General features: G+C 42.7%; 1 protein-coding gene across 1 annotated transcript in view; it reads left to right on the top strand.

Moving 5' to 3' along the window:
- Positions 1–22249, top strand: part of SMPDL3B (sphingomyelin phosphodiesterase acid like 3B) — a 40114-nt gene that overhangs the window by 5229 nt on the left and 12636 nt on the right. Inside the window, exons 3-7 of the mRNA XM_082244383.1 lie at positions 11892–11989; positions 15780–15923; positions 16038–16210; positions 17660–17840; positions 19529–19662. Of these exons, the coding sequence (XP_082100509.1) occupies positions 11892–11989; positions 15780–15923; positions 16038–16210; positions 17660–17840; positions 19529–19662 (730 nt within the window). The remainder of the gene's footprint in view (positions 1–11891; positions 11990–15779; positions 15924–16037; positions 16211–17659; positions 17841–19528; positions 19663–22249) is intronic.

Below are 22249 nucleotides of genomic sequence, written 5' to 3'. Positions count from 1 at the left end.
GATCCAGGCTGGGATCCCAAGAAAGCTATCTAGCCTCTTTATAATCTCTCCCAGCAGTCTGTTCTTCTTTCCCAGCCAGCTGTTAGTTGAAGTTCAAAACAGTCCCAACTAGAAGTAAAACCCCAGCTTCCTGAACTACACATCCCAAGATGCTTTGATTTGCACTTAGAGCTCAGTCACTCTACATTCAGGAAGTGATGGCACAGAGTCCAGGCAAACACTAGGAGGAAACCGCACCACAGCAACGATGCTGCACAGTGTCCCCTGAATTGCAGGTAATAATAGCTGACTCTTGGTTACACTTAGATAATGAGTTGTACTCAAAAGTAATAGGATATGTTTTTTGTTACCCAAGGAAAAGTTGATGAAATACACTCCATCACATGCTATGTCTCATGGGAAAACAGAAACTATCAAAGAACATCAGAGAATATTAGAAGAGAGAAAAGGAAGTGTAAAAAGTAATGATACAATCTATGAGGTGCAAAAGAAAAACAAAGGGAGATATCTGTCTTCTTAGTAAGCCTCTTTTATCAAACAGTCTGAAATAAAAGCTGTTCATATTACAGTAATTGAATGCTATAACACATCACAGACAGTTATTTTCTTGATATGATAGAGAATAACTGAGACTGTTATATAATATTTCTCATCATATAAAGTAAAGTTGGTATTGTACAGGAAACCAGTAAAATATTTAAAAAAACTTGACACATTGGTATAACAGCTAGAAAATAGAGATGTCATGTTTCACATGCTTTGTAATATGCCTTTAAATGTTATATGTATTCTTCTGCCCCTGGTTCCTCCCCTCCCCTTAGCTCAGTTTATACTGTATAAATAGCTCCACCCCTTTGTACATTTTTCCCAGTAATGCATTTCAGCCTCATGTCTCATGGAATGGATCACATTATGATCTTTTGACCTATCCGATGTTCGTTGTTGTAAGATCCTCACAGTTTATGGATTCAACTTCACAAGATCTTCAAGGTGTCATCTGGATTGAGTCACTGTTTGTTAATTCAGCTAGGATTGAAGGTTATTGCTATCTCATCACAACTATAAGTTACAGAGATCACACTTTCAGTGCTTAGACTGGAGAGGCAGAAGAGGAGAGATACTAAAAAATGGCTACAGATAACTTTAGCACACTGCAGTGAGATGTAGAATAGACAAGCTTAATACCTTTGGATGAGTTCCTATTGTTTTGCATTGTGGTGTAGAATTTTAGCAAGGTATACAACCTATCGAATAAGAAATTAGTTTGGTGGAAAATAAAGCAATGGAAGTGGAACTAGGCATGACTTGACAAATCAGTGCCAAGCGGCATACAATTTATAGCATTAAAAGCAAGTACTTAATGCTTATGTTTCTGCTACCCACTGATCATTTTCTCATTACTTGGTAAATATTGTATATACTACGTCAAATTGTTCTAGTACAATCAAGTGCTCAGTGTAGCATTAGCTTCACTTCGCACCATTTCCTATTCACCATGAGTGCAGCACCTGAATGTATTTACACTACATTTCGATTCCTATATATATTGCTCCCTGTAAACGAAAGTGCTTCTGATGCAGGATCCAACATAAATCAGCACTGTGTTTGTTACAGGCACTTCTGTATCTAGCACCGGTGCGTAAGAGGCATGTGTGGTTTTTACAGGTAGAAAACCCTTCTGGCATTATTGCTTTGTTACTAAAAACAAGTTGTTTTTTTTTTTATTGTCAGCCAAATATGCGCTAAACCTCTGTGAATAATAGAGTATAGAAAGAGTAAAACATTTTCAGGCAAGATAAAAAAAAGTCTCAGCAATGTCAGAGAAGCTTTACAGGTAAGCTTCAGATAGGCCCAGATACAGTATTTTACAGAAGTGAGTACACCCCTTCACATTTTTGTAAATATATATATCTTTTAATGTGACAACACTGAAGAAATAACACTTTGCTACAATGCAAAGTAGTCAGTGTACAGCTTGTATAACAGTGTAAATTTGCTGTCCCCTCAGAATAACTCAGCACACAGCCATTAATGTCTAAACCGCTGGCAACAAAAGTGAGTACACATTTGTCCAAATTAGGCCCAATTAGCCATTTTCCCTCCCTGGTGTCATGTACCTCGTTAGTGTTACAAGGTCTCAGGTGTGAATGGGGAGCAGGTGTGTTAAATTTGGTGTTATCACTCTTTCGTACTGGTCAATGGAAGTTCAACATGGCACCTTTATGGCAAAGAACTCTCTGAGGATCTGAAAAAAAGAATTGTTGCTCTACATAAAGATGGCCAAGGTTGGAGGAAGATTGCCAAGACCCTGAAACTGAACTGCAACATGGTGGCCAAGACCCTACAACAGTTTAACAGGACAGGTTCCACTCAGAACAGACCTTGCCATGGTCGACCAAAGAAGTTGAGTGCATGTGCTCAGCATCATATCCAGAGGTTGTCTTTGGGAAATAGAGGTATGAGTGCTGCCAGCATTGCTGCAGAGGTTGAAGGGGTCAGCCTGTGAGTACTCCACACTCCGTCAAATTGGTCCGCATGGCTGTCGTCCCAAAAGGAAGCCTCTTCTAAAGATGATGTACAAGAAAGCCCGCAAACAGTTTGCTGAAGACAAGCAGACTAAGGACATGGATTACTGGAACCATGTCCTGTGGTCTGATGAGACCAAGATAAACGTATTTGGTTCCGATGGTGTCAAGCATGTATGGCGGCAAACAGGCGAGGAGTACAAAGACAAGTGTATCTTGCCTACAAGCATGGTGGTGGGAGTGCCATGGTCTGGGGCTGCATGAGTACTCCTGGCACTGGGAGGCTACAATTCATTGAGGGAACCATGAATGCCAACATGTACTGTGACATACTGAAGCAGAGCATGATCCCCCTCCCTTCAGAGACTGGGTTGCAGGGCACTATTCCAACATAACGACCCCAAGCACACCTCCAAGATGACCACTGCCTTGCTAAAGAAGCTGAGGGTAAAGGTGATGGACTGTCCAAGCATGGGTCCAGACCTAAATCCTATTGAGTATCTGTGGGGCATCTTCAAACGGAAGGTGGAGGAGCGCAAGGTCTCTAAAATCCACCGGCTCTGTGATGTCATCATGGAGGAGTGGGAAGAGGACTCCAGTGGCAACCTGTGAGGCTCTGGTGAACTCCATGCCCAAGAGGGTTAAGGCAGTGCTGGAAAATATTGGTGGCCACACAAAATATTGACACTTTGGGCCCAGTTTGGACATTTTTACTAAGGGGTGTACTCACTTTTGTTGCCAGATAAAAAGATACACCCAGATGTCTTAAAAAAGGATTTGTCATGTCCATATTGTATACTACAAAACATTAGAAACAAACATAGTTTGCCTCATGCGCCCCTCAAGGACTGATTGACAAATACCAATGTGAAATAGTATAACTTTTATTGAGTAGATATATATACAAATAAAAAATAATAGTACAACGCATGTCATATCGTATTTGTGGACATGTGTAATTGTATACATACACCAACATGTACGTTATAAAATTGCCTGAAACCAATGGAATAGGTGTATCCAATGGGATAAGTTGTCTAACAAAAAGAGTGACACTTGACATGTTTCGAACTTGTGTGTATATATATTGTCCTTCTTTAGAGGTGACGACAAAGTTTGACAATGAATCTAGACATAAATGTAGATATTAGTGCATACAATGAGTAAGTATATCAAAGTAATACATATATACCTATACTGTACTGCTGATACTAGATAACACAGCACAGTACTTACATGCCAAATAGGGATTAGTTCAGTAGTCCAATCATAGTTCTCAAAAACAAAAAAGATGATGGATGCTGAAGCTTGTTGGTAAGGAGCTCAACAAAAAAAGGCCATAACAGGCAAGAGGTTCTGCTGATGGACCAATAATAGTACACAGGTCTCAAGGATCCCGGGTTGCTAAGTATTGCCTAATGCCCTATAGAGATCAGCTGCTGTATAAAAAAAAAAATGAAAAATTTGGTAATATTGACAATGTGTATAATTGGGTGCAAAATAAGTGTCATAAATTGAAAAGCTGTATGGAATGTATACTTATACAAACAAGTGACTGCAACCAATTAGGACAGTCCCTATAGTACAAGCTGTTTGCTAGTTGAATAGTTACTGAAACATATTGAGCTTGTATATGCATCATACAAATCATTCAATATGGCAATGTTAGCCAATGTCTAAATTGGAATGAGTAATGAGAAAGGAATTTACCCAAAACATATTGCTAATAGCAGTAATAAATGCATACCTCATCCAAGTGGAAAGAATGCAAAAAATATATATGCTACTGACTCACTGATCAGCTAGTGCTGGTATGTGTGGCAGCTGGATAATAGAAGTATGCAAAGAAAAAAGGATATAGCCCTGGGACTTTAAATGAGGTGTACACAAATGGTCAATTGTAATGGGATAAATATAGTGGCAAATTTTAAGAAGTATAAAAAACATCAACATATGTGCAAATGCATGTGCCAATACAGGCAAAATTACATTACATGATAAAGGACATGATGGTTGGTATACATGCGTGCGCATAGCAGTAATAACATTCAATGGTGAACTATCTTTCTAACTCAACGCGTTTCGTGAGACAATCGCTTACTCTTCAGGAGTGGATGCATACAAGAAAATCTAAAAAATGGATATTAGTTTTTAATTGCATGAAAAATAATTACCAATAAATAATGGAAACTTGTGGAGAGCCCTATGTTGGGATAAAACCATACTTACAAATTGGCTGAGCCAGTGTACAAGAGGACAAAGCCAACGTCTGGTGGCGACCAAGTAGTCTGACATGGGAGCTGAACGAAGTGGGGCCGAACACTCTCCAACAGGGGACACATGAGGGGGCAGGTGTAACTGATGTGTGAATGAATGTAACCCTTGACAAACCATATCCCTTGCTGGAACAAGATATATAATGTATGATTAATGTAGAGTAGAAAGGACTGCATCACATAGTAGTGATAGCAGCAAGTAAAATGTATCCATATATACAGTGGGTACGGAAAGTATTCAGACCCCCTTAAATTTTTCACTCTTTGTTATATTGCAGGCATTTGCTAAAATCATTTAAGTTCATTCTTCTTCCTCATGAATGTACACATAGCACCCCATACTGACAGAAAAACACAGAATTGTTGACATTGTTGCAGATTTATTAAAAAAGAAAAAGTGAAATATCACATGGTCCTAAGTATTCAGACCCTTTGCTGTGACACTCATATATTTAACTCGGGTGCTTTCCATTTCTTCTGATCATCCTTGAGATGGTTCTACACCTTCATTTGAGTCCAGCTGTGTTTGATTATACTGATTGGACTTGATTAGGAAAGCCACACACCTGTCTATATAAGACCTTCCAGATCACAATGCATGTCAGAGCAAATGAGAATCATGAGGTCAAAGGAACTGCCTGAAGAGCTCAGAGACAGAATTGTGGCAAGGCACAGATCTGGCCAAGGTTACAAAAAGATTTCTGCGGCACTTAAGGTTCCTAAGAGCACAGTGGCCTCCATAATCCTCAAATGGAAGACGTTTGGGACAACCAGAACCCTTCCTAGAGCTGGCCTTCCGGCCAAACTGAGCTATCGGGGGAGAAGAGCCTTGGTGAGAGAGGTAAAGAAGAACCCAAAGATCACTGTGGCTGAGCTCCAGAGATGCAGTCAGGAGATGGGAGAAAGTTGTAGAAAGTCAACCATCACTGCAGCCCTCCACCAGTCAGGGCTTTATGGCAGAGTGGCCCGACGGAAGCCTCTCCTCAGTGTAAGACACATGAAAGCCCGCATGGAGTTTGCTAAAAAACACCTGAAGGACTCCAAGATGGTGAGAAATAAGATTCTCTGGTCTGATGAGACCAAAATAGAACTTTTTGGCCTTAATTCTAAGCGGTATGTGTGGAGAAAACCAGGCACTGCTCATCACCTGTCCAATACAGTCCCAACAGTGAAGCATGGTGGTGGCAGCATCATGCTGTGGGGGTGTTTTTCAGCTGCAGGGACAGGACGACTGGTTGCAATCGAGGGAAAGATGAATGCGGCCAAGTACAGGGATATCCTGGACAAAAACCTTCTCCAGAGTGCTCTGGACTTCAGACTGGGCCGAAGGTTTACCTTCCAACAAGACAATGACCCTAAGCACACAGCTAAAATAACGAAGGAGTGGCTTCACAACAACTCCGTGACTGTTCTTGAATGGCCCAGCCAGAGCCCTGACTTAAACCCAATTGAGCATCTCTGGAGAGACCTAAAAATGGCTGTCCACCAACGTTTACCATCCAACCTGACAGAACTGGAGAGGATCTGCAAGGAGGAATGGCAGAGGATCCCCCAAATCCAGGTGTGAAAGACTTGTTGCATCTTTCCCAAAAAGACTCCTGGCTGTATTAGATCAAAAGGGGGCTTCTACTAAATACTGAGCAAAGGGTCTGAATACTTAGGACCATGTGATATTTCAGTTTTTCTTTTTTAATAAATCTGCAACAATGTCAACAATTCTGTGTTTTTCTGTCAGTATGGGGTGCTATGTGTACATTCATGAGGAAGAAGAATGAACTTAAATGATTTTAGCAAATGGCTGCAATATAACAAAGAGTGAAAAATTTTAGGGGGTCTGAATACTTTCCGTACCCACTGTATGTATATAATGTTGCAGTATAGCAAAGACAAAATGGGAAGACAAGGGGAAGATCAAGCCCACATGTGAGAGAGAGTAAAAAGTAAAAAAAAAAAAAGGGGGGGGGGGAATAGTGCAGCCCAATATATGTAGGAGAAAGGAAACTGTGAAAGAGACTACCCACCTTAAGGGGGGGGGGGGGGAGGGTCACAATTGTGGAGGTGACGCATTGAATTATACTTTTGGACATTTCAGCACTGGTGATTGGGATCTGTTTCTCAAACAGATCACAATTATCAACTATTCAATCACGGTTACTATCGATTCAGTAAGGACTTATTTCATTGTGTGATTACTAATTGCATTTGGATACTATTAATAGAATCACACATTGTATTGATTGAAAGTCATCTTCATGTGAAATAAGGATACTTTTGATTTACTGTGTATGCATGTAAGGTGGATTTATCATTGTACTTTTGCACAGCACTTTATTTATCTATGTTGAATTTGATAGTCAATTTTAAGTGATATAAGGATATTATCAAATGAGTGTGTTTTATACACATAGTGGATTTAGTATCCACAGTGCATATTTGCACAGCACTTTATCTATTCATTTATTTTACTTATACACACATGTATTGTTTACATTTTTGCAGTTTGTGAACTCAACAGTTCACATTTGCGCAGCACTTTATATATTTCTAAATCTTCTGTACAATGCCCACAGCCCCTGCATTTCCTGTACCATGCCCGCAGCCCCTGCATCTCCTGTATCATATCCGCAACCCCTGCATCTCCTGTACCATGCCCGCAGCATCTGACCTCTCCTGGAGCATGCCCGCAGCCTCTGCATCTCCTGTACCATGCCCGCAGCCTCTGCATCTCCTGTACCGTGTCCGCAGCATCTGACATCTCCTGTACCGTGTCCGCAGCCTCTGAAACGTCCTCCTGTACCGTGTCCGCAGCCTCTGAAACGTCCTCCTGTACCGTGTCCGCAGCCTCTGAAACGTCCTCCTGTACCGTGTCCGCAGCCTCTGACACGTCCTCCTGTACCGTGTCCGTAGCCCCTGACACGTCCTCCTGTACTATGTCTGCGTAGCCCCTGACACGTCCTCCTGTACTATGTCTGCAGCCTCTGACCACCTCCTGTACCATGTTTGCACTTTTACCATTTTTAACCAGCATTTGCTCTTATAAAGCCCGATATGCTTTCATATCTGTCTTATCTAATACACTCTTCAAATGGGCTTTAACCACTTAAGCCCCGGAAGATTTTACCCCCTTCCTGACCAGGCCCTATTTTGCGATTTGGCACTGCGTGACTTTAACGGACAATTGCGCGGTCGTGCGACACTGTACCCAAATGAAATTGACGTCCTTTTTTTCCACAAACGGAGCTTTCTATTGGTGATATTTGATCACCTGTGCGATTTTTTTTTTTCTTTTGATTATGCGCTATAAAGAAAAAAAAACGACAATTTTGCAAAAATAACAATATTTTCAAATTTTTCTATATGAAATTCCCCAAAAAAAATGTAAAAATCTAAATGTTTTAACATTTTAGGCCAATTTGTTTTCTGCTACATATGTTTGGTAAAAAAAATGTCAATAAGCGTATTTTGATTGGTTTGCACAAAAGTTATTGTGTTTACTAACTAAGGGAAAGATTTTTTTTATTTTTGTTTTGACGAGTAATGGCGGCGATCTGCGATTTTTTATTTTTTTTTTTTTTTTTTTTTTTTTTTTCCGTGGGACTGCGACATTGAGGCGGACAGATCGGACCCCTGACTGACATTTTTTACACTTTTGGGGGTACCAGTGACATTACTACAGTAATCAATTCTATACATATGAACTGTTACTGTAAAAATTACACTGGCAGGGAAGGGGTTAACTTTATTGGAGAAGGAGGGGTTAAGTGTGTTCCTAGGGGCGTGATTCTAACTGTAAAGGGATGTGGCTGTTTGTGTAACTACAGAGATATACGATCCTACATAGCAGGACTGTATGATCTCTGCACTTACACAGGGGAGAATGACAGGCGGCTTTGTTTACATTAGCCCCCTGCCATTCTCCCTCTGTACCGAACGATCGCAAGTGACCAGCGGACATCGGGTCCGCCGGTCACACGTGCCGACATGTTAGGGAGCGAGCGGGGGCGGGAGCGCGCATCCGGCGGCACGCGCTCGCCCCCTAGAGGCTCACAGGCTAGCGACGTAGCCCTACGTCACTTTGCCTGTGAGGGGCTGACTGCCGCAGTAAATAGTCGTGCGGCAGTCGGCAAGTGGTTAAAATGCATGGTTTTCTCTTTTATGAACAAGGAAAATAATGACGTTATGCTGTTGGGCTGGTATAATAATGCTATTGGGCTGGTATGAAATTATTTCCAGGGCTGGTTTTTATTCCCAGTCTGGCCCTGTCTGAGTCCAGGCAGGAGGAGGACAAAGGAATGACCTTTACTTTTATGTCAAATCTCTCCCCTGTAGCGACTAGAGTCCTGGGTGTAGCTAGGGCCCTTCTGTCTTTAGATGGCTTTGTGTTAATGCACTTGATGTCCTTTTTAGTAAAACAAGGTGTATTCAGAGAAGACTTGGTAGACAAGGGTAATTAAAATTGTGCTGGCAGTATCCAGATAAGCCAGGCAGGTACTATCACTGCCAAGCAGAGTGCAAGAGCAACACAGCTTCTCCTAATTAAGTGAGGCAGAGAAACAACAGCAGTTCAGTGTTCTGGCTTAGGGAGGATTGGGCAAGCGCCCTCTCACCAATCCTCTGCCAGGAGGCCCAAAGGGGAAGATATCCTGGGACAGATCCTTCAGGTTGCCTGACTGGTTATCTCCTCACACACTTCCAATGATGAAGCCTGTAGGTGCACCCGGGGTCCTCTCTCTAGTGGATGTCTGTCAGTAACCTTTGAGCTGTGGGAGAAACAGTCACACCAACTCAGGATTGCAGCACCCTTCTCCAGCATCCAGTCTTCTCCCTTGCCTTGTGGTCTTTCCCTCCTCCCAGGCAGCCTGTAAGTGTAAGATTCCTCCTCTGTGTCTGTGGGCTGCAGGGGGGTATGTAGTGTTTTCCCTAGGGATTACAGTGGGGCAGCCTGTGTTGGACTACATGTCCCAGAGCTCCTTGCTGCTTCTGCAGTCCTCCCTGGATTGGCCATCTCCTCCTGCCAATGGAGAAACAGGAGAGGGAACAAGGTGGGCGGCCGTGTCTGTGAGTGCCTCACTCAATGCACAGTGAGAGAAGGAGAGGGAGGGGGGGAAGTCCCCTGCAACTGCTAACAGGCTGTGTGTCCCTGTTAGCCTGTGTGTGTGTTTTGTATGTGTTGGGCTGCAGCAGGAGATACAGGGCTGTGGGCGGGCTGAATATTGCACAAAATATTGCACAATAATTCTCGACAAGTAGTATGTACGTATACCAGCCTGGGAGAAAAACAGGCCTGTAGATTTTCTCCTAGGCCGGGCACCACTTAATGGCGGCCCGGGGTCCGTTTCCAGCCCGAGCTACTGTTCTATCTGGACCGCCACGACCGCGCCATTTAGCTGATGATTTTGTCCCCGAGCCCCTGCCGCTGTCATTACAGACCAGAGCGAACGGCGGGAGTTGGGACAATTCTGAACTGGTGGCGGGACCAGCACTGTCTGGAGAGAAGCAGCTGCCTGAATTATTTTTTCACATTAACCAGGAGGTGATTGGCAGCTAGGAGTTGGTCCTAGCAACCAATCACCAGCTTGCTAATATGAAAGGTTAACCCGGCAGCTCCCACTCCTCATCCAGTGCTGCTGTGTCTCTGCCTTCAGTTCAGGATTGTCCTGCCTCCTCCTCTCCGCTCTATGTAAGGTAGGAGATTGAAGGGAAGAAAGGACATGGCTGTGAACTTGTGAAGGATGGGGAGCAGGGTCATGTAAAGGAGGCAGAGCTGTGTGGGAGGAGGGGGGTCATGTAAAGGGGCAGTGCTGGGGGGGTATACAGGGGCAGTGCTGTGGAGGGATGTGGAGGGGCAATGCTGTGGGGGGATGTGATGAGGGCAGTGCTGTGGGGGGGGGGGGGGGGGGTGTGAAAGGGGCAGTGCTGTGGGGGTGACATGTGAAGGGGGACAGTGATGTGAAGGGAGACAGTGCTGTGGGGGGATGTGAAAGGGGCATTGCTCTGGGGGTGACATGTGAAGGGGGACAGTGTTTTGGGGGGTATGTGAAAAGGGTAGTGCTTTGGGGGTGATATGTAAGGGGGGAAAGCATTGTGGGGGGGGTGTGAAGGGGGCAGTGCTGTGGGTGGGGGGTGTGAAGGGCGCAGTGCTGTGGGGGGGGAAGGATGTGAAGGGGGCAGTGCTGCGTAGATGATGTGTGAAGGGAGACAGTGCTGTGTGTGTGTGGGGGGGGGGGTGGTGATGTAAAGGGGGACAGTGCTGTGCAGGTGAAGTAAAAGGGGCAGTGCTGTGGGGATGATATGTGAAGGGAGGTAGTGCTGTAGTGAGGAAGATGTGAAGGGGGACAAGCAGCTGCACAAAAAAATGAGGTGCTGCACGGAAAATGTGCAGGGGTACCACTGGCTCTTAAACGCACTGAAATACAAGGTGCGGTTTCCCGCACATGGATATTGCATTCAGATGAATGGGCTGTCGTGCCTACACACCTGGGCGATGATGTAAAGAATCTGAGTCATAGCACAAAAATGTGATTTGGACCTCTGCTGGAAAAATGTTTTATTATTCGGACCTCCATGAATTTTAATTCAATACCCCTGTCCTAGGCTATTACACATGCTACTTTTAAAAGTTACATAGTTAGTGAGGCTGAAAAAAAGACACAAGTCCATCCAGTTCAACCTATGATGTGTGTGTGTGTTTGCTTTTAACCATACATTGTATACCCCTGTATGTTGTGGTCTTTAAGGGGTCCATCCAATAGTTTTTTGAAACTATCAATGCTCCCCGCTGATACGACTGCTTGTGGAAGAGAATTCCACATCCTTACCGCTCTTACAGTGAAGAACCCCTTACGCACTTTAAGGTTAAACCGCCTTTCCTCAAGTTTTAGTGAGTGGCCACGTGTCTTATTGTATCTCCTTTCTCTGAATAGTTTGTTCCTTATGCTAGGGTCATTATAGTTCATTATAAGTGCAATATTTTTTCAACACCTTTTGAATTATTTGCATTTGTAATTCACAAGGTCTTTGTGCCCTGCGAATAAAAGAGAACTGATATGATACTAGAATTTATTAAGTACATTATTGTGCTGGGTTTTAGAGATGACACGCCCCACGTACCCAATGAACAACTTGGTGAGAAGGCTGTCCTGGATATTGTGGAATGGATAACAGATCTAATCATTGAAGTGTTTCCAAGTAAGTAGTAAACAATCAATTACAAAATGAACTGTTATCACTGTTGCCTTTCTTTAAGTTAGAACTATGATCTCTTTTATCTAATATGCTCTAGTCATGCTTGGTGACTAGGTTCCTGCAGTGAGAAACTTATTTTTTTTTTTTTTTAATCCAGACTAGCTATCTAAGAGACCAGAAGATCTTGCAGATATGATCCATATTTTTTAAAAGCAGACCTCCGCCCCCTGGATGCACTGGGAATTATTGTTCCTCCTCCCCCCCCCCCCCCCACACAAATCTAAATGGCATTTTTTTTTTTTTGCCACCACTCTCGCCTCCTCCCCTCTTTGGACATCTTCTGTGTGCTGAGGCCTTCTGGGATTTTTTTTTTTTGTAGTTGTTTGTAATGGATTTGATGTGCCTAGGTGACTTCATTAACTCCTCACTTCTACATTCACCCCCTTCTCCCAATCAACACCCGACACCCCCTCCCCTGATCAGCATCAGTCTTCTCCATTCACCCACCCTCCCCTTCATTAGCACCTGACTCTATTTAAGGCTCCCCAGGATAGTACTCTATTCCTCCATTCACCCTCCGACCCTTATCAACACTAGGGATGATGGAACTTTTGAAAAGTTCGCTTCAACCAGAACACCCGAACTTCCTGAAGTTCGGCCCGGATTTCAGAACCCCATTGAAATCAATGGGACCCGAACTTCGGTAATCAAAAAACAAACTTTTGAAGCCCTAAAACCCAATAAATGCCCCTAAAAAGTGCCTAGGGTTCTGGGTCATGCCCCAGGGACTATTAATCACACAAAAAAAGTTCTTAAAATTTGTCATTTTTGATAGAGAGCCAATTATTGAAAAAATTATTGAAAAAAAAAAGAGATTTCTTTGGATTTAGTGCCTGGGGGGTCTAAAAAGTGTACCTGTGAAGTTCCAGCTCTGTAGCATGTCCAGAACCAGAAAAAAAAAGTTTGTATTAGAATTGCAGTAGAGCAGGATAGTGGCTTCGCTATTTTCACACCTGGCTTTTTGTTGCAGGCGTTTATAGGGCTTTTTTTATGGACTTGTTTGGAGGCAGGAATGACATCTGAACTTCTGTGTAGGGGTATATATACACACACACACATGTATGTATGCATGTATGTATGTATGTAGTTATACACATACACATATATAGGTGTGAAAGTAGCAGAACCCTATTCCTGCGCTAATGAAATAATTAGCAGGCATAGGACTTCGCTCCTATCACACCTATATGTGTATAAATACATATAAGTGTGTGTGTATATATACCCCTATACAGAAGTTCAGATGTTATGCCTGCCTCCAAAGACGCCCAAAAAAACGCCTGCAACAAAAACGCCCAGGTGTGTTGTTGCAGGCGTTTTTTTAGGCGTCTTTGGAGGCAGGCATAACATCTGAACTTCTGTATAGGGGTATATATATACACACACACTTATATGTATTTATACACATACACACATATAGGTGTGATAGGAGCGAAGCCCTATGCCTGCTAATTATTAGCGCAGGAATAGGGTTCTGCTACTTTCACACCTATATATGTGTATGTGTATATATACATACGTGTGTGTGTGTGTATATATACCCCTACACAGAAGTTCAGATGTCATGCCTGCCTCCAAACACGTCCACAAAAAAGCCCTATTAATGCCTGCTACAAAAACGGCCAGGTGTGAAATTAGCGAAGCCACTATCCTGCTCTATTGCAATTCTAATGGAAACAATCTTTTTTCTATGGCTTTCTATGGCGGTCACCCTGACATGGAAGGGTTTGGTCACCCTGCCATAGCAATCAGAGTCAGTTAACCCTACACTACACTACAGTCACCCTGACACTTGACACTTTCCCTACAGAAACTAGATTATTAAATCTAACTATAGTGGAAAATAGTACCCTAACTACACTAGATATCCCTTTCCTCACACTAATAATTGCTAAATGACACTTTGAAGCAGGAGTAACAGAACTGCTTCCACTCTCTTCCACGTCCCTGTATTACAATGCTAGAGATTTGGCAGGGCTATGTTATATACTGGGGGGCGTATTCACTACTGATTGGCCTCTGGACCCCCTAGTCACTCCAATCACATTCCTAGCATCCTCCTGCCCCCTCAATTGGCTTTTACTGATGATTCTGGTCCAATTACGGGCTTTTAAAGCCCAGTTCCTGTCCCATTGCATTTTGGTCGGTTCTGGTTGCCGAATTCCGAACTTTTTCAGCAAAAAGTTTGAAATTCGGCCGAATTTCGAACAGTCAATGTTCGGGTCAAACCGATGGTCGACCCGAACCGTTCGATCATCCCTAATCAACACCTGACTCCTCCATTCACCCCCATCTCCTACAATCAGCACCTAACTCCTTCATTCACCCCTCTACCCCAATATGCACCCAACTTTTCTATTAACCCCCTTCCCCAATCACTTCCCAGCTCTTCCATTTACCCCCTCTCATTGCAGAGTGGTGCCAATCACCACAGACCTGTGTCTGCAATTGCCGCCTGCTGATCCCCTTTCCTATCCCCCTGTACCATTTTCACCATTTACAGAGCATCTACCCCCCCCCCCCACCCCCATTGCCATTTAAAACTCCACACCTATTCCCAGTCCACTGCAGCAGTCGGTTTATTGCCTCCTCAGCTGGCATGGGCTGGACACACAGATGTCCTTGGCGCTGTCTCAGAGCTCTGCTTCTGACAAGCAACTTTGATCACTGCAGACCTGTGCTTCCTATGCCTCCCAGTGCCTTCTGTTCATCTCTCCTCCTGTCACTTTGTACCCCACTTAGCCTTTGCAAATCATGTCCAGTTCCTGCCAAACAGACCTCTTTCATGTCACACTTAAGCCTCTTCAGTAAACCTCTCTTTACTATCCCTCTGCAACCCTGTTTCTCTTCCTGTCACCCTGCACATCCCTTTCTTCTAACACCCTGGACACACTTCTCTTAAACCTAATTCTTAACACTACATCATATAAATGGCTTTGTTTACCTCTACATTCATTCATTCATACACAATGAATAGGTATGAAGGTAAACTGAGTTGTACAAATCAAATTGAGCAGGTCAAGTGAGGACACAGATGAATTACCAATGAACTTCCTCTACATTTTAATAAATGGATTTGTTTAAGGTTACAAAAGTTAGAAATAACTAAAAAAAAAAGTAAATTAATGCAAGTTTTTCCAAGGTGTTTCTTTTTTTCTGTAGACTTTTTTTTTTTTTTCCATGTCACTTGAAACACTGAAATAGGAAAAGAAACGCTAACACAAACATGAGCCCAGTGTTAAAATTCCAAAAGTTGCTATTTTTGGTTTTGAGTTTTTCTCATCTGTTAAATATTTTTACTAACGAAAACATACACCAAAATACATAAACAAAAAACTTGGCAAAAAATATTGCTAAAAATGTTTTGATCTTTTTTGGAGAGGCTTTTTTTTATATGTTAAAGAAAGCTTTGCCATTCCTCTTGATATCCTATCCTAACACCCGATCTGTATAGAGGCTGTTGTAAGTGTTTTATTGGTCCCTCTCTCTCATGGCACAGCGTTGTAGCCATCTGTACATGGCACATATGAAAACTTTGCATCTGTTGTATTGCATTTGGCAGCCCATTCAAATGGCTGTATAGTCCATCAATGTACTTAAATGTACTTCTATATATATTGTTAGTGTGTATGCTCCATAGTATGACTCTTCACTGGGTTCAAAACATGACAAGACAATTTAGAACCTTATTGTTGTATTTATCTGATCACTGTTTTATTCTGCTTCTACCCAGCAACCAAAGTTTATGCTGCTTTAGGAAATCATGATTTCCATCCTAAAAATCAACTTCCAGTGCAGAACAATTCTATTTATTATCGGATATCAGAATTTTGGAGGCCATGGCTAAAATCAGAATCATTGTCTACTTTTCAAAAAGGTACAATAATGGATAAGCAAAGAAGAATTGATGGCTGTGTTTATGAATGATTCATTTTTTTTTTTACAAAAATATAGAATATCAACGCAGCCTTATTTTGCCTTTTCTATCCAGGAGCATATTACAGTGAGCAGTTGGTAAGCCCAGGAGCTTCAGGCCGTATCATCATCCTAAATACCAATTTGTATTATGATTCCAACAGTGTAACAGCCAATATGGAGGATCCTGGGGACCAGTTTTCTTGGTTAGAAAATCAATTAACTGATGCTTCCCAGAAAGGGGAAAAGGTAAAATTCTTACTGTTAAAGAATTGGTAATTAGTAAGCAGATATAGCATTGGAGTAATTCAAACTGATGAACAACTACCCACATCTTAGGCATTGAAATTCTCACCAGAAAGAATGTTGATGCCTCCTACACAGTGTTGTCCCTAGTAGTGGTAGACCATGATGTTGGCCAAGACCAGATATCATTTTTGCAGTCTGAAGGTGGATGTATGATCCTACATGGAAGAATAAAGATGGTTGAAAACTTGAAATCTATTTTTCTGAGTTTGGCATCATGTCTCACTAAAGGTTTGCAAATTATTTTTTAATCTGCTTTAAAGTTTCTTAGCTGGATATCCTGCAAATACTAGCACTTTCTGTTGTAGGCGTAATGCGTTTGACAACTGTCTCGCAATTAGCAGAAGGGTTGCACCTTCAGTTGGCCATTGAGCTGCCGATCAGGTCTGTGCATGCTTCCTGCAGACATGATAGTTAGCCCAGTGGCCAAATGTAGAAAAGCTCACAGTATGACAATGCTCCTGCTTACTGCAAGGCGGTGGCTTAGCGTTATCAGCTTGCAACAAAAAGTAATCTCCAGGTAAGAAACCTAGCAAAAGATTAAAAAAATGTATTAATTAAAAACTGTTTACAGTGAGGCATGCTAAAATAGATTTTGGGTTTACACACACCTTAAAATCAGGGAATTTTAAATCAACTTTATTGATAATCATAGATTTGCTAACCCATAAATGTTTTAGAGCGTAAGCTTTTTGACCCTGTAGGCAGTGGTGTATTTAGGTTTTGTGCTGCCCTAGGCCTGACTAAACTTGCGCATCCCCTAATTTAAATATGACGCACCCCTTCCTGTAATGACCACACCTCTTCCTGTTTATGACCCGCCCTGTCATCTGTAAACCACAGACCACAACCACAGTCTATCAGTGCCCATCAGTGTAGCCTCATCAATTCCCATAAGGTCAGCCTCAGCAGTGCCCATCATCATACCATCATATCATACCAGGAGGTAGCAGTGTGACCGCTGTTATGGGGATGCTAGACTGATTTGCCTCCTGGACCCTGCCCTCCAGCCCAATTTGCCCTTTAAGACTGGCACTATACTAAAAGTGTGTAGCGCAAGCCGGCAGGGACACTTTTTAGTGGGGGAGGCGGGAGGAGGCTGTTTTTTCTTGTACGTGGTGCAGCTTTTTTGCTGCCCCCCTGCAAAGTGCTGCCCTAGGCCTGGGCCTTGTTGGCCTAGGCCAAAATACAACACTGCCTGTAGGAAGAACATGCATTTTCTTAAGCCTTTCACTATATGGATATCAATAAATATACTTAACCTCAGATTGTATACAACATCCATAAAAGGGGTCACACCAGTGCACCTAGTTCTGAAAACGTTTTTAGAAAGAAATTGTGGTGATTTTCAGAATGGAATACAACTCGCTTATGTTCTCTGATATATTGCAGGTTTATATAGTGGCACATGTGCCCCCAGGTTATTTTGAAAAGAAACGCGGAAAACCTTGGTTCAGGGAGAACTTTAACAAGCGTTACGTGGAGATCATCCAGAAACATCACAATGTGATACAAGGGCAGTTCTTTGGACATCATCACACAGATTCATTTAGGATGTTCTACAGCAACTCAGGTAATGTTTTTGATGAAACATGTTTATTAAAATAAATGCAGCGTAGATCATGAACAAATGAATCAAGCCATACATGCGCATATTAAATGTCATATGTTGTCAGTTGCTGTGCTTCCCTAAATCTATCGAGTGCAGTTCCTCTAGACACGGAAAAGATGTAAAGCGGAATAAGACAGCATTTCTACAATTCTCTCTATAACTACAATAAACAATAGACCTTCATCCAGTACCTGTGATTTGAAAAATCCAGAAGATAATTGGGCTGTCTCTAGGATAGCTAGGAGATTTTTTTTTGTTTTTTTGTTTTTTTTTTTTTGCAGGAAAATTAATATTCAGTTTTGAATTTTTTAGAAACAGTTTATTGTCCTTAAGGTATACACTCCCCAGTCAATTTATTAAGTACGCCTGTTCAATTGCTTGGTAGCACAAATTGCTAATCAGCCAATCACATGGCAGCAACTCAATCCATTTAGTCATCTAGATGTGGTGAAGACGACGTGCTTAAGTTCAAACCGAGCATCAGAATGGGGAAGAAAGGGGATTTAAGTGACTTTAAAATGTGGCATGGTTGTTGGTGCCAGATGGGCTGGGCTGAGTATTTCAAAAAGTGTTGATCTACTGGAATTTTCATGCACAACCATCTCTCGGGTTTAGAGAGAATGGTCTGAAAAAAAGAAAATATCCAGTTGTGTGAAGGAAAATGCCTTGTTTATGTCAGAGGAGAATGGGTAGACTGGTTTGAGATGATAGAAAGGCTTTAGTAACGAAAATAACCACTGGGTACAACCTAGGTATGCAGAACACCATCTCCGAATGCACAACACATCGAACCTTAAAGCAGATGAGCTACAGCAGCAGCAGACCACACCAGGTGCCACTCCTGTCAGCTAAGAACAGGAAACTGAGGCTACAATTCACACAGGCAGGTTTATCAAATTTGGAAAAAATGGAAGATTGGAAAAATGTTGCTTGGTCTGACGAATCTCAATTTTAGCTGCAACATTCAGATGTTAGTGTCAGAATGTTGTGTAAACAACATGAAAGCATGAATGCCTTGTATCAATAGTTTAGGCTGGCGGTTTAATGGTGTAGGGGATATTTTCTTGGCACATTTTGGGCCCCTTAGTACCAACTGAGCATCGGTTAAACATCACAGCCTACCTGAGTATTATGACTACAGTGTACCCATTTTTTAATTGCTACTTCCAGCAGGATAATGCACCATGTCACAAAGCTCAAATCATCTCATTATTGGTTTCTTGAACATGACAATGAGGTCAATGTACTCCAATGGCCTCCACAGTCACCAGATCTCAATCCAATAAAGCACCTTTGGAATGGGAGATTGGCATCATGGATGTGCAGCCGACAAATCTGCAGCAACTGCGTGATGCTATCATGTCAATATGGACCAAAATCTCTGAGGAATGTTTCCAACAATTTGTTGAATCCATGCCACGAAGAATGAAGGCAGTTCTAAAGGCAAAAGGGGGTCCAACCCGATACTAGCAAGGTCTACTTCATAAAGTGGCCGGTGAGAGTATGTGGGGCTTTGAACGTCGGTGGATACTGCAGATTTGAAGATTAGTAGGACTTGCCTGGCCATTTATACGCAACTGTTGAGGGAAAGAAAGGCAGTCAGCTGTTATACGTCCACATTCTAATGTATTGTTTTACTGTCATTCCAGGTGATCCCATTAGTACTATGTTTATTGCTCCTGGAATATCTCCATGGAAGACCACATTGCCAGGTGTAAATAATGGAGCCAACAATCCTGGAATAAGAGTATTTGAATATGACCGTAAAACCCTTAATATTCTGGTATGTGTTAAGGATAAATGTATTTTTACGCTGAATTCCAAGAGTTCATACCCATAGCTTATTCTCATTGGGTAACAAAATGAAATTTATAGACACGTGTAGCATGAGTAGGAAACTAACCAAATACAATGTGCCAGTAAATGAAAAGGGGTTTTAGCAAGCAGGATAAAATGAAGCATTAGTAACAGCCAAGGTTAGGATCAAATGTGTCTCACACATGGGGTATTGCTTTGTTCGGGAGGAGTAGCAGAATGTGTTTAGGAGTGTAATTGTAAGCATGCATATACTGTGTGTTAGAAATCTCTTATTAATTGACAACTTTGTGTAAAAATAATAATAATGAATAATAATTTCACATTTTTCAAAAACTTGTGGCAAGAAAATGAAGTCTTCAAAATGCTTTTCAGAAAATACCTTGGTGTGGCCATTTTGTGGGTGTTTCTGCTGCCCTGGTGCTTCAGGGACTCAGGAAATGTTATCGGTAGTCAAAAAATGTAATACATAACTTCTGCTCCCTTAAAGCCCAAAGGTGCTCTTTGAATTTTGGGTCCCTCTGTGTTCTGACAGGGCAAGGTGACGGTTCTGGAAGAGACCGTCAGGCTGTAAGTGCAGATGCAACACAGCCCTTATGACATACTTAACCGTAGCTCAGTGTTTCCTTTAGGAGACAGGTGTGTGCTCCATTCAAGGGACAGGTTTACTCCTGTCAGGGGACAGGTATGGGCTTCCATTAGGAGAGGTGCTCCACTCGAGAGACAGTATGTATGTATGTAGTGCTCACCCCCAAAGGGGCTGATGGAAGTGACCCAGGTCTCCCTTATCTGTTCAGAGGCTGCCAAGCCCAGATATCAGTTCTAATTCCACAAATGCAGGCTCAGTCTAGGGGAAGTCTTTTTGTAGATTTATTGAAGCAATACAACATGAGAGAGGGATGAGAGTTCAGGATACTCTAAGAATGCCAGCAAGTACAAGAGGAAAGATTTTCAAGCATAAATCCTTTAGCAGCAGCTTTTACTGGAGGTAGGAAGGATAGCCAGGCAATTTGAGGCTCTGCTTGAGCGCTCCCAGTCCTTAAGGCAGCCACTGGCATTAACCCCCAAAGCACATGCACACCTGTAAATCTGGGCAAAGCTCCTACTCACATTATTCAAGGACAGTGGTTGCCAACCAGCTTCCATGCAAAACTCTGCAGTGGTAAAGGAGGCCTTCTCCAGCCCAGTTCCCTGAGGTAATATCCTCCAGCAAAGGTCTTTCAGTCCAAGTTCTTCTAGGCCCTCAGCTAAGCATATGCTGAAGCCTAGCAACAGCCTCAGTACATAGTACACAGGCTGCCTCCCAGGGGCAGCAGCCCCAGGGGAAACCCTCTGAACAAGCCCCCTAAACATTTATCTTCTCCCCAGCCACCTTCTGCACACCCCCTCCCATGGATTGGCCGAGGTCATATAAATATTCATAACTCAGTGACTAACTCCTAATTCTGTTTCTGGAAGCTTCTTCCAGAGACACAGGAGTAATCAACCACTAAGCTTAAGGAAACCTGGCCAGACTCAGAAAATAGAATAGAATGTTGTTCCACAGAGCCAAAAACTAAATTTAGCTTGACTAGGGCAGGGTGCTATATGTATTTCATCTTTTCATCTGAAATTCAGTATAAAGAAGGTCCGAAAAATAAAGCGGACCTTGCACTAAAATTTTAAAAAGGCTCCCCCAACTCCATCACAAAAGACTGGGAAAAAAAACCCATGTGGGGGATAGAGTTGATACTAAACATTAGTTATCCCTATCTCTGCCTGTAGCACCTAGACAAGGGTGACATCAGCATTCTTCAGGCAATATTCGGGTGAATGCTGAAATAATTTGAGAAGACACTACAGTACTGTGCTGTAGTGTCATCTTGCAAGCTTTGCTTGTGGGCGGGCTCACTTTTCCCAGCTCTTCTCCTCTTGTGTACACGTTAATAAATGCCTGGGACCAGATAGGGCCGTGTTCATGTTAAATTCAACATGGCAGAACCCTTGCTTAGAGAAGAGCCATACGCTGTGTGCAGCTTTGTGAAATACAAAGTTCCTCTGTGAAATGTACTGTTCCGTGTTACTACACAACTTCCTCAATGTATGTTGCATTTAGTGGAACACTGCTGAGCCCGTGCCCTCTCCACCAGTCCAGCATCATTTTGCCACCTCACTCCCACTGGCAGAATGGGGTCCTGCCATGCATGGACCTCACGCATGGACAAAAATTAACACCTTCTACTCTCCCATACAATGGGGGCAGGTACATGGGGTTTCCATACCACGGGTTCGGTACCAGATACCTTGGGGGAACCAACCACTAGGGAGGCTGCCAGAGCACCAACCCCCTCACTACCAGAGCACCTGTAACATTTGCCAGGTACCACGCTCTTCTGACCAGCTGCCATATATTCCCACCAGTTCATGATTGCCCGTGGTAACTACTCTCCTGCCGAGTTAACCCTTTGTGGTGGCTTTCCTCCTGTACCCCGTGTGTATGCTTAACAGGCCCTGTTTCCCCTTTTAATTCTTTCCGACCAGGCATGAAACCAATAATGAAACTATACTGAGCATTC

Source organism: Pelophylax lessonae, assembly GCF_965119305.1.
Source record: "Pelophylax lessonae genome assembly, chromosome: 2".
Taxonomy (NCBI): Eukaryota; Metazoa; Chordata; class Amphibia; order Anura; family Ranidae; genus Pelophylax; species Pelophylax lessonae.
Note: the sequence above shows the minus strand (reverse complement) of the source record. Positions and strands in the feature narration are given on the sequence as shown.